Genomic DNA, 19,465 nt, shown 5'->3' with positions numbered 1-19,465 from the left:
TTTATAGCACTTTAAAAATTCTTGGAATTTTTAAAAATAAACTAAATTCTTTATAATCATTTGGAATTATACGTTTAATTATTGAAATCTATTTAAAATACCGTAAGACATTTCAAATCCTTTAGAATCTTTTAAATTCCCTTGCACTTATTAAAGTTCTTAAAATTTTCAAAGAATTTTAATAGCCATAAAAGCTCTAAAATTCTAAATTTTAAAATCTTTCGAAACTTTTAAAATCTCTTTAAAATTTGCTGTAAGTTTTAAACATATCGAAAATATTAAAAATCTGTTTAAATCAATTAAAATATTTGAAAACTCTTTAAAAATCCTTGAAGGTTTTGGAAATATTAAAAAGTTTTTTAAATCCTTTGCAATCTTCTGAAGGTCCTTGCAATTTTTCAAAGCTTTTACAAATTTCATGAAATTTTTAAAAATACCCTGAAATATATCAAATTTGTTTGAAATCCTTTCAAGCTTTTGAAAGCACTTTAAAATTGCTTGGAATTTTCAAAAATAACCTAAACTCTTTCTAATCATTTGGAATTATACTTTTAATTATTGAAATTTATGAAAAATACCATAAAATATTTCAATTTCTTTAAAATCTTTAAAATTCTAAATTTTAAAATCTTTCGAAACTTTTGAAATCTCTTTAAAATTTGTTGTAAGTTTTAAACATACCTAAAATATTTAAATTCCTTTGGAATTCCTTGAAATCTATTAAAAATTCCTTGGAATCTTTTTAAATACCCTAAAATAATTAAAATCTGTTTAAATATTTAAAAACTCTTTAAAAATCCTTGAAAGTTTTAAAAATATCCTAAAATTTCGAAAATCTATTGAAATACCTTCAAATTTTTGAAATCTATTAAAAAAATTCTTTGGAATATCTTAAAATTCCCTGGAAGTTTAAAAAATATCCTAAAACTGTTTTGATCTTTTAGAATTCCTTAAAATAATTGAAATTTTTTTAAAAAGTCTTTGGAATCTCTCAAATACCCTAAAATATTTAAAATCGTTTTACATCCCTTAAATTTTTTAAAGCTTTTGAAAATTCGTAGGAATTTTTAAAAATGCCCAAAAAAACCTTGCAGATCCTTTGAAAATTTCATTTTATTTTACTTATTTTTCAAATTTATCTGAAAAACTCTTGAAATTTTGTGGAAATTCTACAAAATTCTTTTAATTCACTTGAAATTTTTTAAAACTCTTGAAGAAACCCTTGGGAAGCCCTTAAAGTCCATCGAAATCTGTCTTTCGAAAATCATCAAAAACTATTAAAATAAGTAAAAATAATTCGAAATGTCTTAAATATAAATTAAATTGAACTGATTCATTAAAGTTCTCTAAAAAATTTCAATCCCTAGAAATCGATTAAATTTGAAAATTCATCGTGTTTTAAGAGAAATCTCATTTTTCTTGGATAAAAATACAATGGTTTCGTTGAAAATTCAACCAAAATCTTTTTGGATGGAAATTTAACTTTTAAAACTTTATTTTTTTTACTAAAAATACATCTGCTTTAAAAGAAATTTCATCTTTATTGGATAAAAATGTAATGGTTTGGTTGAAAATTAAACTATTTTGTTAAAAAAACATAATTTTTAATTGAAAATTCTACTGTTTTGGTCAAAGTTTAACTATTTTGTAGAAAATTTACTTTTTGTTTAAAATTTATATTTTGGTATTGAAAAATGAACCTAAATTTTTTCTGGATGAAAGTTCAACTTTTAAATACAAAATTTGTCGTTTTTTATTAAAAATTTATCTTTTTTGGTACAAATTTAAACTTTCTTGGATAAAAATGCAACTATTTGGTAAAGAATCTTTTTGGATTAAAAATTCAATTTTTTTCGTAGAGACTTATTTTTCGTTAAAAAATTCATATTTCGATCTTGAAAAGCCAAACGGATTTTTTTTTTCTGATGAAAATTCAACTATTTTTTTAAACAAAAATTCATCTATTTTAAGAGAAATTTCATCTATTTTTTATAAAAATGCCTCTATATTAGGAAGAAAATTTAACAATTTTGTTAAAAATATTTCGTTGAAGCAGTTCGTCTTTTTCTATTGAAAATATAATTTTTTGTTTGTTTTTTAGAACTTTTTTTTAAAATAGAAATTCATCTGGTTTAAGAAAAACTTCATCTTTTTTGATAAAAACTTAAGTTTAAAAATTCAAGTTTCTTCTTAAAAACTTAATTTTTGTGAAAAAATTCATATTGAAAATTCAGCTGGAATCTTTTTTGGATAGAAAGTTCTACTATTTAAATAAATATTCAACTGCTTTAACAGAAAATTCATATATTTTGGATAAAAATGCATCTATTAGGTAGAGAATTAACCATTTCGTTAAAAATATTTTGTTAATAATTCATCCTTTTTGGTTGAAATAACTCGTGTTTTGGAATTAAAAATTCAATTTTTTGTTGACAAAACTTTTTTTTGGGTAAAAAAATTGATATTTTTATCTTAAAAGTCAGCTGGAATGTTTTTTTAAATGCAAATTCAACTATTTTTGTGATTTTATTTTTTAATCGAAATTTATCTCTTTTAAGAGAAATTTCATCTATTTTTGAAATCAATTTTTTTTCGTAAAAACCAATTTTTTGTAAATTCACATTTTTATTTTGAAAAGACAGCTGGAACGTTTTTTGGATGAAAACTTAAATACGTAAAAAAAAATTGTTTTAATAAAAATTCAACTATTTCTAGACATATTTCATATTTTTTGGATAAAAGAGCAAATATTTGGTAGAAAATTCAACCATTTTGTTAAATAGTCATCAATTTTAGGTAAAAATTCGTCTTTTTGGATTAATAATTTAATTTTTCCGTAGAAGCTTATTTTTTGTCTAAAAATTCATATTTTTATCATGAAAAGACTGAAATCTTTTGTTATAGAAAATGCAATTATTTTGTTAGATGTAAATTTATCTCTTTCATTTACAAATTTATCAGTTTTAGTAGAAATTTTATTTTTTTAATGAGAATGCATTTTTTTATTAAAAATTATTATTCTTTTCTTGGAAAAGCCTTTTGTCTGTTTAAAATTAATTTTTTTTAAAAAGAAAATGTAACTTTTCCATTTTTTTAAAAGATTGATCTTCTTTAATTGAGAATTCTCCTTTTTTGGTGAAAAAAAATATTTTAGTTTGAAATTTCATTCTTGATGGATAAAAATACACCAGTTTCGTAGAAAATTAATTTTTTGCTGGAAAGTATTATTTTTTGTTTGAAAATTCATTATATGTAGAGAAAATTCATCTTTTGATTTGAAGGCTCAAAAATTTAGATCAACTTTTATTTATTTCTGGAGTGAAAAATCTTTATTTGTTGAAAATTCGTCTTTTTGGTTTTAAAATTCTCTTTTTTGTGTATAAATTCTATTTTTTATAACAGAAAAAAAAACATTTTTTTCGTTTAAAATAAATTAATAAAAATTCAACTCTTTTTTAAAATTTGTCTTTTTTTAAAATTTACCTGTTTTTAGCAGAAATTAAATCTTTTTTTTTGATAAAAATGCAACTATTTGGTAGAGAATTTATCCATTTTGTTAAAAATTCATCCTTTTTGGTTGAAAAAATTCGTTTTTTTGGATTAAGAATTCAATTTTTTTCGTAGAAATTTATTTTTTTGTTACAAAAATTCAATTTTTGACGTTACTGAGTTAACTGGAATTTTTTTTGGATGAAAACTAAACTTTTTTTATAATAAAAAATTCTTCTGCTTCAAAATAAATTTCATATTTTTTGATAAAAATGCAACTATTTGCTAGAGAATTAAACAATTTTGTTAAAAAGTCATCCTTTTTGGTTACAAATTCGTATTTTTGGATTGAAAATTCAAATTTTTTTTATATAAAATTATTCCTTGTTAAAAAATTCAAAGTTTGATCGTGAAAACTCGACTAGAATCTTTTTCAACATAAAATTCAACTATTTTTTTGAAAATTTATCTTTTTCATTTAAAACTTCATCTGTTATAGAAGAAATTTCATTTTTTGTATGAAAATGTAACTTTTTGGTTAAAAATCGTTCTTTTTTGCTGGATAATTCAACTAATTTGTTTAAAACATTTGGCTGAATCCTTTTGTTAAGAAATCACTTTTTTGTTAAAGATTTATATTTTAATTTGAAAAGTTATCTCGTTGATTAAAAGTTTAATTATCTTGTAGAAAATTAATCTTTTTTAATTGAAAATTCAACTACTTGGGTCAAAGTTGAACTACATTGTAAATTTTTTTTACTGAAGGCTTATGTCTGGTTTAAAATTGAACTCTTTAGTGGAAAATACTTCATTTTTTTTGGTTCAGAATTAATTTTTTAAGAGAAAATGTAACTTTTCCATTTTTTTAAGATTCATATTTTTTAGTTAAAAATTTGCGTTTTTTTGTTGTAAAAAATAATTTTTGAGTTTCAAATTACCTTTTTTTTTTCGTAAAAATGCATCAGTTTCGTGGAAAATTAATTTTTTGTTAAACAGTCATATTTTTTCTTAAAAATTAAATTTTGTGAAGAAAATTTGTCTTCTGGTTTAAAGGTTCAATAATTTATATAAACTTTTATTTATTTTTTGAGTGAAAAATCTTTATTTGTTAGAATATTGTTAGTTGTTAGTTATCTTTTAAAGTAAAAAAAACATTCTTTTTTTTTTAAATAAATTTAAACATTTGGAAATTTTTAATTTGTATATGAAACACGGTTTTATTCCGCTTATAAAACATTCTATGGTAAAAATATCATAAGATTAAGATACTGGTATTTGAATATTAATGATTTGAAATGAAAAATTAGTCAAAGAAAAATCAGAGAATTTTGAAAATGTCACGCGTCTAAGTTTTCCGGGATTTTAAAAACTCTAATAATCAAGGGAAATGAAAAATTATACAAGGAATCTGCATTACCATCGGAGAATAACAGAATTTCTTAACGTCTTTACAGACTAGATGGAGCTACGATTAAAAAAATTGTAATTAAATTTTTTTCTGGAAAAAAAAAAAGATTTTCTATCGATTGCTGGTCGGATGATTTCTCGTTAAGCTTCCAGAGAGAGTTCGAGAGAAGAATCCTTTTTCAAAAACACACCTATTTTTCTGCCAGGTAGTTACAAGTCAAATTGTTCAAGGAATCTGTATTATCATCAGAGAATAACGTCTTTACAGACTAGGCGGTACTATGAATTGAAACATTTTGAATTAATTTTTTTTTTTTCTGCAAAAAAAGCTAAAGTAGATCTTGTTTTCATACAAGAAAATCAAGAAAATCAGGAAATATCCAATCCCTTGAGTAAATCCACAAAACCTTTAAAAAAAAAAGAAAAGAACATTAGTCTTTTTACTTACGCATGAGATATAATGACGTCGTTGCAGTTTCCATTATCAATCGGTGAAACATGCCGATTAGCATTGAGAATCTCGCTGACCTTTCGACCGAGAGTTTCCAGATGATCATCATCACTGCAATCTCTGAGCTGGTCATTTCCATTCAGTCGATTGTCACTCGAAGGCTCCGGACTCGAGCAGATCGAATGCATCCTATAATCCTCATCCGACACCAATGGAGTATTCCCATTCAGATGCTGCTGCGACTCCGTCACCGGCTCCGACAGAATATGCTTCAAAGGCGTGGTAGTACTCAAACCCAGTTTCTCCAAAGGCCTCACTCTTGTCTCGCCTGTTGGACTGCTCTGCCCCTGACCAAAGTAGTCCAACATGTCCGTCTGCGTCTCGCTGTCAACCAGTCGTGTCGCATCCGTGCTCTTTCTCTCCCGATGTGGACTAGACTTGGGACTTGAGCTCACTCCGCAACCGGAACCCACTCTCCGGTGTCGGTACTTCTTCTGCTTGAAGCTGCTACAACTGCTCGCCACCAGGACAGTCTCCGGTTTGTTCGAGTTGTTCAACTGAGTGCAGAGAGTGGCCTTCATCGGACTCTGGGGCGAATCCGTGGGCGAGGGTGGCGTCGTCGGCGTCGAGGAAGTCGAGACATTCAGCATCAGATGTCGCTTTCGATTTAATCGCTCTTGCGCCTTGAGAAGCGGATGAACGATACGCTTCTTGCACTGCTTGTATCCCGAGTGCTGCTCCCGCTTAATCACGTCCCGCTCGCGTTGCTCCAGCTGCAGCAAAACGGCACTCAACTCGAGATAAAGATTGTTGGTGCGTTCCAGCTTACGCTCGTAATGCTCCCGAATATCCTGCGCGTGTCGCAACTCGTCCTCCCTTCTTCTGATGAGATCCGCCTCGAACCTGGGTGTCGTCGAAGTGCTCGTCTGCATTTGCTTCATGTGAACGCGAATCTCCTCCTTCCAAGCCTGCTGGATGCGAAAGTACTCGTCAGGTTCCGTGGAGAGGACTTCCTCGGCCGCGATACCGAGATGAATCTCGATGTGCTTGAAGGAGGGCCTGTTGCGCGGTTTCGCCGACCAGCACTGCTTGACAAGCAGTCGGTAACCCTCGGGACAACTGGCCGGAATTGGCAAATGCAGAGAATTATTTCCCACGCCCCAAATAATCGCGGACGAGTCCACGTCCTTGTAGGGAATTTCCCCACTGAGTAATTCCCATAATACTACACCGTAGGACCATATGTCGACCTTCTCCGAGCATGGCTCATTCCTAATAATCTCTGGCGCCATCCAGGCAACGGTGCCCGCAAAAGTCATCCGGGTGCTAATTTCATTCCACTCTCGGCTCGTGCCAAAGTCACTAATTTTTACTATTTCCTTGCGTCCAACGAGGACGTTCGGACTCTTCAGATCCCTGTGAATGATTTTGTGATTGTGAAGGTAAGCCATTCCGGACGCTATTTGCTTCGCCCAGGAGACAAGTCGTGCTGGAGGAACACGTTCTCCTCCCCGCAGCAAATCGTACAAGGGCCCGTAGGGGCAAAACTCCATAATTATGCAGTAGCATGGTGCCTGCGTGCATACACCTCTGTAAATAAAGAAATTAACGAGTCTAGAATAGTTCATTTTGAAGGCCTCGTTTGGAAAATATTTCATCTTTTTTTGGTTAAAATATGACTGGTTGAAAATTAAAATCTTTTTAAAAGCAAAATGCAAACAATTCCAGGTACAGCAGATCCAAAACTGTTTTATTTTTCTTCGACCTTTATAAATTTCCATTAAATATTTCGGCAAATGATCACTAATTTGAGCGGTCTTGCGGTCAACATGATATCAAAAACAACCTATAAGTGAAAAAGGAAGACATTTTTATTTATAATTTCAACTACGTTATTAATTTCGCAATTTAAAAACTTTCTTAGAGTATTTGATTTTGTGTTTTGTAATTTAAATAAAAGAACAACGTAAGTTTTTAATAAAATGTAGAAAGGAATCCTTAATTCCAGCTCAAACCCTAAAACACACGAATAAATTTAAAATTCAAAATTGTCACTATTAAGTCACATTTAAATTACAAATATACAAATGTAAATACTCAAAGAAAATTTATAAATTGCGAAACTAATAACGTATTTAAAAATATTCACGATTTAAGTCATATTACTAATTATTTAAATTATCGTTTACTTAGAAATAAGGTTTTTGACTCAGATATGACAATTACTATTTTACTTTTATATTTGTAGATTTCGTGTTTTAATATTGACATAAATTATGAGACTCGAAAATTTCTTCCTTTTTTACTTATAGATTTTTTTATCTATTCTTGAAAAAGACCCGCAATGTTGGTCGAAACATGAAGGATTTTTATTTTTTTATTTTTGAAAAATAAATATGGTTTTTACATGTTTCTTGGGGCATTTTATTTGATTCATCTGACTTGTCAGGTTATTTTTGTCAAATGACGTTCATTGGCTGCCCCGGCCTTGTATCGATGCGCGCGCTGTTAGCAGCTTTATCAACTGCGCATGTGTCTGAAAGCGCGGGTCGATTTGAAATCAATAAATGCTATCAACTTAACAATTCAGACCAATATTTGAAACATATTTTAACTTTAAAAAACTTAATTAAATTGTATCTTAGGACTAGTAGAATGACGTTTTAATCAAAGAAAAACATTTCCGGTTTTTTTTTCGGTCCGCAAACATTTTTCACGGTCAATAAAATTAAAAATTTTGAACTCTCAAGCTAAGGCAATAAAAAATAAATTGCAAATTATAGCACTCAAAGTGGAACTTTCGAATTTTAAATTATTTAAAAATGAAGTTTACAAGTTTTTAAATTAAAAAATGTTATACTCAAATGCTCAATAATTTAGACGTATAAAATAGAAGTTAAGTACTAGCGATTTTAAAATAATTTAAAAGTGTTTTTGAAATTTTTTTAACACTTCTAAATATTTTTTAAAATAAATAAAATTTTCCTTACAATCTTTAAAAAATCATGATTATTATCAAAATGTATATTTTTGCAGATTTCAAATAAAAAAGTAAGAAAATTTTTAAGAATTGTGAAAGGCTTCAACAGAATAAAACACATTTCCTTATGATTCCTAAGAAAATAGAAAATGATTTTGCATGTTGAAAAATTATTTAAAGATTTTAAAAGATTTTCAAAATTGTTAAAAATGAATCTGAAAGGTTTTAAGCAAATCTTTTTAAATTTTCAGGATTTTCTAAAAATGGTATGAAAAATTCTTTTCATTTTAAAAGTTATTTGTTGAATTTTTTCTGCAATTTTCATAAAATCCTGGAAATTCTAAAGAATTTTTATAAAATATTCCAGATTCTGATTTGAATACTTTCGAAATCTTTTAAAATATTTTTAAATACTCTCTTAAAATAATTATTCAAAATGAAAAATCATTTCCAATTTTCCTAGGAATCTTAAGAGAATATTTTGTTATTCTTATGAATCCTTTCACAATTTTTAAAAAGCTTCTAAATTTTTTTTCAAAATCAGCAAAAATCTACATTCATATATCCTCGGTTTAAATTAAAACTGAACTAATACCATTTTGAATAAAATTTGATATTTTTTTAGTTAAAAAATTCGGCTATTTGCTTAAAAAATATTAGAAATTAAAAAAATATAAAATAAAAATTCATCCAATTAAATTTAGGCTAGCATCACATCTACTGTTTAAACTATTTAGTTAACAATTTATGTAACTTATTAAAAATTCGCCTTTTTAGTAGACAATTAATATTCTAGGTTAAAAAATTAACTATTTTATTTAAAATTCCTCTTTTTGGTTAAAAATGCAACAGTATCGTTCGAAATTAATCTTTTACAGTTGAAAATTAACCTTTTTATTTTGAAAATTCCACTTCTTTGTAGCAAATTCGTATTTTCGCCTTGAAAATGGAAATTTTTCAGTTGAGGGTTCAAGTGTTTTGTTAAAAATTCGATCCGTTCGTTAAATTTAGCTGTTTCTTATTTTAAATAGAAATCTTAAAATAACTGTATATTTTAATCTTTTTTTGAAAATTCAGCTAATTGGTTAAAAATTAATATCCTGAGTATACAAATTCAACTGTTTTGAAGAAAATTCCTTTTTTTTTATTGAAAATAAAAAATTGTATGAACCTTTTTTCATTCTTGATAAACAATTTTTTATAATTCAAATATTTCGTTGAAAATTTATCTTCTTTTGTAAAAATTGCACCTTTTTTGGTTAAAAATGCAACTGTGGTTAAAAAATAATCTTTTATGATTGACAATGAACTTTACTGTTGAAAATTCTACTTTTTGTAGAAAATTCATATTTTCGGTTCGAGTATTGAAAAATTTCATTAAAAATTTAATCATGTGGATGAAAATTCATCTTTTTTATAGAAAATACATCTTTTAGTTAAAAATACAACAGTTTGGTTGAAAATTGGTTTTTGTTCGTTAAAATCAGCTGTTTCTTATTTTAAATTAGAATCTTAAAATAACTGAAAATTAACTATTTTTAAATTGAAAATTTAACAAATTGGTAGAAAACTCAACTATTGGGTATAAAATCAAAAACTGGTTTGTTGAATTTTCTTTATTTTTTATTGAAAATTAACTCTCTGAAATGAAAACTTATCTACGCCATTTTTAATTTAAAAATTGATGTTTTTTTAGTTTAAAAAATCAACTATTTATTACAAAAAATTTAGAAACCAAAAAATATAAACTAAAAATTAATCAAATATAATTTGTACTAGCATCAAATATATTGTTTAAACTATCTGGTTGAAAAATTATTAAATTGATTGAAAATTCAACTATTTCCTTAAAATCTGATGAATTTTTGTGCCCAATTCATATTTTTGCTAGAAATTTAATTTTCAAAGAATTAAAATAAAATTTCAACGAAATAGTTAAATTTTTAACTAAACAGATCAATTTTCAACCAAGGCTAATTACATTTTCAGTTAAAGAAATAATTTTTTAAACTATAAGATTAATCTACTAAACCAAATTTTTTAATAAAATACATGAAATTTTATCTAAAAAAAGATCAACCTTTACCCAAAACAGAATAGATCAATTAGAAAATTGAAAAAAAAATCAAAGCATAAAATTAATTTTACACACAAAAAAATACTTTCAGCAAAGAAAAAAGATTTTCAACGATTGAATTTTCAACTCGGAAATATAAATTGTCAAGAAATATAAGAAGAGGTATTGTCAAACCAAGAAGATTAGTTTTTTACGAAAAAAAAACGAATTTTCAGTTAAAAAGATTAATTTTTTACGACGAAAGAATTTTCAACAAAATATGATACATAAATTTTTAACCAAATAGTCGAGTTTTTAACTTCAAAAGATGAATTTTTAACCTTAAATGAAATAATTAAATGTTCAATTAAAACCATTCATTTTCAACATCAAAATAAATTTTCAACAAATTAGTTAAATTTTCAGCCAAAACAGATTAATTTTCAAACCAAAAAGAGGACATTTTAACAAACAAAAAATGTAATTTTTAACCTACAAATATAAAGTTTCAATAACAAAAAAAAAATGCCAACAAAATAGTTGAATATTGCAGAAAAAAAGTAATTTTCCAATAAAATGTTACATATTCTACTAAAAAGACCAATTTTTAAAAACAAAATCGATATTTTAATAAAATACATAAATATTTAACGAAATGTTGAACTTTTAAACAAATAAATGAATTTCCAACTAAAATTATTAATCTTTATAAAAAGGATATCAAGATATTATAAATCTTTAACCAAAATATTTAATTTTGAACCATAAAGTTGAGTTTTCCTCCAAAAAGATTAATTTTCTGCCTAAAATCCAAATTTTAACAACATACATTATTTTAAACAAAATAGTTAAATTTTTAGCCGAAGAAATTAATTTTCAACTAAAATTATGAATCTTCAACCAGAAAAATTAAGTTTGAAGCAGGTAGTTGAAGTATCAGCCAAAAAAATTCATTTTCATATAAAAATATAAATTTTTTAACAATAAAAAATGATTTTTCAATAAAATATTTAAATTTTGAACCAAAAAATAAAATAAAAATAAATAATTTTCAACAAAATAAATAAATTTCCAACCAAATAATTGAGTTTTCAATTGAAAAAAGATCATTTTGAACCAAAAAATAATTAAATTTCCAGTTAAAACAATTTTCAACAAAAAACTGGAATTTTCAACAAAATTGTTCAATTTTTAGCTAAAAATATCCAACTTACAAGTCTTTTAAAAAACATAAAGAAATCTAGAAATATTCATCTTTTAAACGAGAAATATTTTTGTTAAATTAAGAAAAAAAATTAAACCAAAATTTTGAACTTTCAAGATAATGAAAAGGTTAAATTTTCAGTTCAAAAAATTAATTTTAAACAAAAAACAAACGAATTTTCAAAAAGTAATTTAACTTTGAACCAAGTAGTTTAATTTTCAACTAAATAGTTCAGTTTTCAACTAGAAATAATTAATATTTGAACAAAAATGAAATATTAAAATTTTTAGTCAAAGAAATTTATTTTCAATTAAAATTATGAATCTAAAACCAGAAAAATTTATTTTGAAACAGGTAGATTGATTTTTTAACAATAAAGAAAGATTTTTCAATTTTCAACAAAAAACCGGAATTTTCAATAAAATTTTTAAATTTTAAGCTAAAAATAATCAAATTACAACTCTTTTAAAACCAACAAGAAATCTAGAAATGTTCAACTTTTAACAGAGAAATATTTTTGTTAAATTAAGAAAGAAAAAAAATCTAAAAGGTTGAACTTTCAAGCCAAAAGATAGATAATAGAATAGTTAAATTTTCAGTTCAGAAAATTAAATTTAAATAAAAAACAAACGAATTTCCAAAAACAAAAGTTAAGTTTTCAACCAAATAAATACCTCTTCAACTAATAAAATAAATTTTTAACAAAGTATTTTAAATTTCAACCAAGTACTTTAATTTTCAACTATAAATTATTAATATTCAAACAAAAATTAAATAGTTACATTTTTAGTCAAGAAAATTAACTTAAAAAAAAAGGTAAATCCTCAATCTAAAAAATGATTAAATTTTCAATTAAAATATTTAATTTTCAAGCAAGAAAAAAATCAAATTTAAACAAAATAGTTAAACTTTCGATTATAAAGATGAATTTTCAACAAAAATGATGGACCAAAAAAGTACAATTAAATTCTTCTTATAAAATATTAAATTAAAAAATACGTTTAATAAATAAAAAATAATTGTTATTCATTTTTTAATTTCTTATAAACTAATAAAATATTTACAAATACATATTTACTATAAAAGATATACTCACTTGAATTGCACGATGTTGGGATGATTGAGCTTGCGCAAATTTTTTATATCAGTCTCGCGTGGGTCTCTCACTTTTTTAACAGCTACAATTTCATTATTCAATTTTCCGCTACATACGACACCTTGAGCTCCAGATCCCAGCCACTGAAGCTCACTGATTGACTCGAAAGGGATCTCCCAGTCGTCAGCTAAAATTATAATCAATAATCGTATTTATACTTACCATTTTTAGAAAAAAAAAAAAAAAAAAACTGGAGATGACCTTGCCAGCGGAGGTTCTTTTTACTTAAGGGCATGTGACACAGCTAAATACCTATATTACCGACCTCACTTTTTCCGTTCACTAAATGATTTTTTGAACCTAAGAACTTTTTTTGTAAATAAAATATCGAGCTGAAACTTTGGAAAATGTATTAGAGTACAATAAAGTACGTTTAGGTACTGCATTTTGGTAGGAACTTCACTGAAAATTATTTCATCTTTTTTCTGAACCTCAACATTTTTTGAACGTTCCAACTTTTTTTATACATAAAATATCGGTCTCCAACTTTGAGAAATGCAAGGGCCGAAAGAAAACTACGTTTAAGTACAAATCTTAATAATAAAAGATGTATAAAAAAATATTTTAACTATCAATTCCATCGGAATCAGCCGGTAACGTTGTACACGAAAATACAAACTCTCTAGAGCCTCGTCTAGTGGCCGCCAGGTTTCGTATTTTCGTGTACAACGTTACCGGCTGATGCCGTTGGAATTGATTGTTGAAACATATTTTTTTACATCTATTATTATTAAGCTTTGTACTTAAACGTAGTTTTCTTTCGGCTCTTGCATTTCTCAAAGTTTGATACCGATATTTTATGTATTAAAAAAAGTTCGAACGTTCAAAAAATGTTGAGGTTCAGAAAAAAGATAAAATAATTTTCAGTGAAGTTCCTACCAAAATGCAGTACCTAAACGTACTTTATTGTACTCTAATACATTTTCCAAAGTTTCAGCTCGATATTTTATTTACAAAAAAAGTTCTTAGGTTCAAAAAAACATTCAGTGAACGGAAAAAGTGAGGTCGGTAATATAGGTATTTAGCTGTGTCACATGCCCATAACGAGGAATAGAAAAAAAATAATAATAAAAAATACGAAACACCAAGATTTTTTTTATTTTGCAAATTAAAATTTAATAATATTATACTCGAAATCTAACATTTTTTGGTCACTCTAACGATACTTTACTTAATACGTTTAAAAATAAAATAAATGCACCGTTAGAAATTTCTGCCTTACATTTTCAAAAAAAATTTCGAAAGTTTTTTTTTTTTAAATCTGTTCTTTCGAATTTTATGGACTTTTGTAAATGAAATTTCCAACTAAGGAAATTTTAAATGATTCTTTAATGATTAAGGTAAAAGTCATCATTCCAAAATAAATCATTTTCTTCAATGATAAAATTTTTTTCCAAATTTGTCTAAACATTATCAATAAAAAGAAAACTTTAATAGTACTTTTTGAAAATATTAATGGGAAATAATTCTGTTCTTTACATTTTGCTATTACAGTATAATTTAAAACTTCATTTTTTTATTTTGTAGGATAATTTACATCGCGAGAATATTTCAATTTTTTAAAAAGAAAATGTAGAGTTCAGAAGATTGAAAAAAAAGCTTTTTAAAAATTTTGAAATGTTTCGAGAATAAAAAAAAATTCTTAGGATTCCTGGGAAAATTTTAAATGATTTTTTATTTTAAAACCTGAGTTTTAAGAGAAAATTGAAAATGACCTCAAAATATTTCAAATGATTTCCCAACATTTCGAAAAAGAATATTTCGAAGCGTAACTGTACAATTTTGCAAGATTACAAAATTTTGGGAAAAAAATCGAATAAGTTCCAGAGATATTTTGAAAAATTAAATAAGAGGTAAAAAATTTAAAAATATTTTCACAATTTAAAAAAAAAGTATCTGTCAAATAAAAAAAATTTTCTTAAAAACTTTCTAGACAATTTTTTGACGAATATTAAATTTTCAAAATTTTTCTTGTATTATCTCAAGAAACCTAGGAAAATTATACATATTTATTTAACTTTTAGAACAAAATACATTAAAAATGATTGTTTCATCAAATTACAATTTGGTTTAAATCTTTTTTATTTTCTTTAATAACCATTTTTTTTTTCTCGAAAATTCATCTATTTTGGTAGAAATTTTATCTTTTGTGATTAAAAATTCCATTTTTAAGTTGAAACTTAATTTGTTTTGGTTGAGAATTCAACTAATTTGTTCAAAATTGATCTTTTTGGGTAAATTCAAATCTTCTCGAATTAAAGTTAAAATCTGTTTACGTTTAAATATCAACTGTTTGACATTTTTCATCATTTTAGTTTAAAAATCAGCTGTTTAATTGAAAACGTCAATTGCTTTTGCAGAAAATTCATCTTTCTTGACAGAAAAATAATCTTTTTGGTTGCAAATTCGTATTTTTTTGGATGAATTCAAAAATTTCTTATTTAAAATTAAAATCTGGTTTCAACGAAATATTAAATATTACGGTTATAGCTAAACATTAATTTCATTGGTTGAAAACGTAACTATTTTGTTGATGATTCAACTATCATGGTTTAAAATTAAATTTTTTGTTAAAATTTAATATTTTCGGGTTAGAAACTTAAAATATATTGTAGAAGATTCATCCCTGTTGGTTGATAATTAAACCCTTTTCGATAAAATATGAATTCATGTATAACATTTTTCGTTTTTAATTTAACTTTTTTTTTTTAAATTTACTTTTTCGGTAAAAAATTTACCAGTTTAGATACAAAATTATCTCTTTTGTAAAAAAACGTAACTATTATGCTGATAAATCGTCTTGTTTAGGAGAAAATTAGTCTGATTGGCTAAAAATTTATCTTTTCTGTAAAAAATTAATCTATTTGGTTCAGAATTCAACTATTTAGTTCAAAATTAACTTTTTTGGTTGAGAGTTCATCGCTTTAGTTAAGAAATTGAAATATTCTGTAGAAAATTAATCTTTTTTAATAGAAAGTTAATTTTCTTCTTTAAAAATTAATCTTTTCGGTTAAAATATAAATTATATACAACATTTTTTTGTAAATTTATCTGTTTTTCTGAAAAACTAAACTAATTTGTTAAAAATGCACTTTTTTATTTGAAATTTCATCATTTTATTTGCAAAAATTATCTCTTTGGTACAAAATGTAACTAATTTGTTGATAATTCAGGTTTTTTTAGTGGAAAATTAGTCTTTTTTGTTACAATTTAATCTTTTTAGCGCAAAATTTATCTATTTGTTTTAAAATTAACTTTTTTGTTGAAAATTCATATTACGGGTGAAAAAATTTAAATATTTTGTAGAAAATTCACCTTTTTGTAAAGAAAATTAACCTTTTTGTTTCAAAATTCATGTTTTTTAGTGGATGATTAAACCACTTGGTTTCTTGGTTAAAAATTTAACTATTTTGTTCAAAATGCATTTTTCTGATTGACAATTTTTCATTTTAGTTTAAAAAAGGTGTCTTTTGTTAAAAATTAATCTTCTTGATAGAAAAATCATCTATTAAATTGGAAATTCAACTATTTGGTTTAAAATTAACAACATTTTAATTTAAAAAATTGCCTCTTTAGTAGAAATTGTAAATAATTTATTGATAACTGATTTTTTTAGTAGAAAATTCATTTATTTGGTAGAAAATTTATCTATCGGGTTGAAAATTCAACTAATTAGTTTAAAATTAAATTTTGCGTGGAAAACTCATTTTTCCCTATTAGAAAATGAAACTGTTATATAGAAAACTCATCTTTTTTTTGACAGAGAACTCATCTTTTTGGTTAAAAATTCATCATTTCAGTTAAACAATTATCTCTTACGTTAAAAATTTCGCTATTTTGTTGATAATGCATCTTCTTCATAGAAAATTTATGTTTTTTTAAAGAAAATTTATCAACTTGGTTAAGAATTCAAAAATGTAACTATTTTGTTAATAACTTATTTTTTTAGGAGAAAATTCATCTATTGGATTGAACTTCAACCATTTTCTTTCAAATTTATTTTTTTTATTGTAAATTCACATCTTTGGGTTATAAAATTAGTTTTGTAACAAAATAATCTTTTTAGACAGAAAATCTATTAACTTGGTTGAAAATTCAGCAGTTTAATTAAAAAATTATCTCCTGGGTAAAAAATGTACCTATTTTTTTATAAAATTTTCTTTTTTGTTAAAAATTCATATTTCCGGGTAGAAAATTAAACTGCTTTGTAGAAAATTCATCTTTTTGGTTCAAAATCCATCATTTTAGTTAAAAAAATATATTTGGTTAAAAATGTAACTATTTTGTTGATACGTCATATTTTTTTTTTTACTTAAAAAATAAGTTATCAACGAAATAGTTATATTTTCTACCAATGAGGTAATTTTTCAAGTAAAATGTTGAATTTTCAACCAAAAAAGTAAATTTTTTATCCAAATTGATCAATTTTCTATAAAAAAAGATCAATTCTCTGCAGAACGGTTTAATTTTTTTACCCGAAAATATGAATTTTCTATGAAAAAATTAATTTTAAACTGAAAATTAATTTTTTCATAGAAAATTCATATTTTCGGGTAAAAAAATTAAACCGTTCTGCAGAGAATTGATCTTTTTTTATAGAAAATTGATCAATTTGGTTAAAAATTCCTCTTTTTGGTTAGAAAATCACCTTTTTTTATTGAAAATTCAACATTTTAGTTAAAAAATTGCGTCATTGGTAGAAAATAGAACTATTTTGTTTATAACTTATTCTTTTAGTAGAAAATTGATTCATTTAGTTTAAAATTTGAACAGTTTCTTATAAAATTTACTTTTTTGTTCAAAATTCATGTTTTTGGGCTATAAAATTAAACTGTTTTGTAGAAAATTAATCTTTTTTAAGTGAAAATTTATCAAATTGGTTCAGAATTAATTTTTTTTGGTTGAAAATCCATCATTTTAAATAAAAAATTATATATTTGGTTAAAAATGTAAGTATTTTTTTGATAATTCATCTTTTTTTAGTAAAAAATTAATCCTCTTGGTTGAAATTTCATCTTTTTAGTAAAAAATTAATCTTCTTCGTATAAAATTCACCTATTGGACTGAAAAATTCAACTATTTGTTCTAAAATTAACTTTTTTGTTCAAAATTCATATTTGTGGGTAATAAAATTAAACTGTTTTGTAGAAAATTAATCTTTTTTGAGTAGAAATTTATAAAATTGGTTCAGAATTCATTTTTTTGGTTGAAAATCCATAATTTTAGATAAAAAATTATATATTTGGTTAAAAATGTAAGTATTTTTTTTTTGATAATTCATCTTTTTTACTAAAAAAATTAATCATCTTGGTTCAAAATTCATCTTTTTGGTAAAAAATTAATCTTCTTGGTATAAAATTCATCTATTGGACTGAACATTCAACTATTTGTTCTAAAATTAACTTTTTTGTTGAAAATTTATATTTTTTAGTAAAAAAATTAGTCATCTTAGTAGGTAATTCATCTTTTTGGTAGAAAATCCATCTATCAGGTTAAAAATTTAACAATATTCAAATTAAAATTAACTTTTTCATATTTTCGGGTATAAAAATTTTACCGTTGTGTAGAGAATTGATCTTTTTTTATAGAAACTTGATCAATTTGGATAAAAAATTTACTTTTTTGGTTGAAAATTCAACATTTTACTTAAAAAATTACCTCATTGGTAGAAAATATAACTATTCCGTTGATAACTTATTTTTTAAGTAAAAAATGGATCTATTTGTTTGAAAAATTTACCATTTTTTATGAAATTTACTTTTTTGTTGAAAATTCATATTTTTGAGTTATAAAATTAAACTGTTTTTTATAAAATCAATCACTTTTTACATAAAATTTATCAGTTTGAGAAAAAAAATCATATTTTTGTTTGCAAGTTCAGCATTTAGGTTAAAAAATTATCTTCTTGGGATGAAATCCGTCTACTTAGTTGAAAATTCATATTTTTGGGTTATAAAATTAAACTTTTTTGTAGAAAATTAATCTTTTTTAAGTGGAAATTTATCAAATTGGTTCAGAATTCATTTTTTTTGTTGAAAATTCAACATTTTAGTTAAAAAATTACCTCATTGGTAGAAAATATAACTATTCCGTTGATAACTTATTTTTTAAGTAAAAAATTGATCTATTTGTTGGAAAAATTTACCATTTTTTTCGGAAATTTACTTTTTTGTTCAAAATTCCTATTCTTGATTTATAAAATTAAACTGTTTTGTAGAAAATCAATCACTTTTAACATAAAATTTATCAATTTGAGAAAAAAATTCATATTTTTGGTTGCAAGTTTAACATTTAGGCTAAAAAATTATCTTCTTGGTAGAAAATTCAGATTGTCTGGTAACAAAATTCAACTTTTTTGTAGAAAATCCCATCCTTTTTAACAGAAAATTTATCAACTTGGTTCAGAATTTTTTTTAACTTAGAATTTTAGTTAAAAATATATCTCCTTGGTACAAAATGTAACTATTTTGTCGATCATGTGGTTTTTATTAGAAAATTCATATTCTAGGGTCAAAACTTTTTTGTCGAAAATGAAAATTTTCGGGTTAAAAAATTAAACTGTTTTGTCTAAAATTAATCAAAATTTACCAACTTGGTTGGTAATTTTAGTTTAAAAATCGTCTCCTTGGTAGAAAATGCAACTATAAAGTTGATAATATATTTTTTTATTAAAAAATAAAACTTTTTTTAGTATAAAATTCATATTTTTGTTTAAAAATGGA

At 24.5% G+C, this 19,465-nt stretch overlaps 1 protein-coding gene across 1 annotated transcript in view; it reads right to left on the bottom strand.

Annotated features, from left to right (window-relative positions):
- LOC117175866 (mitogen-activated protein kinase kinase kinase 13) overlaps nt 1-19,465 on the bottom strand; it is a 36,992-nt gene that overhangs the window by 9,224 nt on the left and 8,303 nt on the right. Inside the window, exons 3-4 of the mRNA XM_033365666.1 lie at nt 12,684-12,870; nt 5,345-6,937 (exon numbers count right to left, since the gene is read on the bottom strand). Of these exons, the coding sequence (XP_033221557.1) occupies nt 5,345-6,937; nt 12,684-12,870 (1,780 nt within the window). The remainder of the gene's footprint in view (nt 1-5,344; nt 6,938-12,683; nt 12,871-19,465) is intronic.

Source organism: Belonocnema kinseyi, chromosome 7 (assembly GCF_010883055.1).
Source record: "Belonocnema kinseyi isolate 2016_QV_RU_SX_M_011 chromosome 7, B_treatae_v1, whole genome shotgun sequence".
In the NCBI taxonomy this organism is placed as follows: domain Eukaryota; kingdom Metazoa; phylum Arthropoda; class Insecta; order Hymenoptera; family Cynipidae; genus Belonocnema; species Belonocnema kinseyi.
This window is presented reverse-complemented; position numbering and strand designations above follow the sequence as displayed.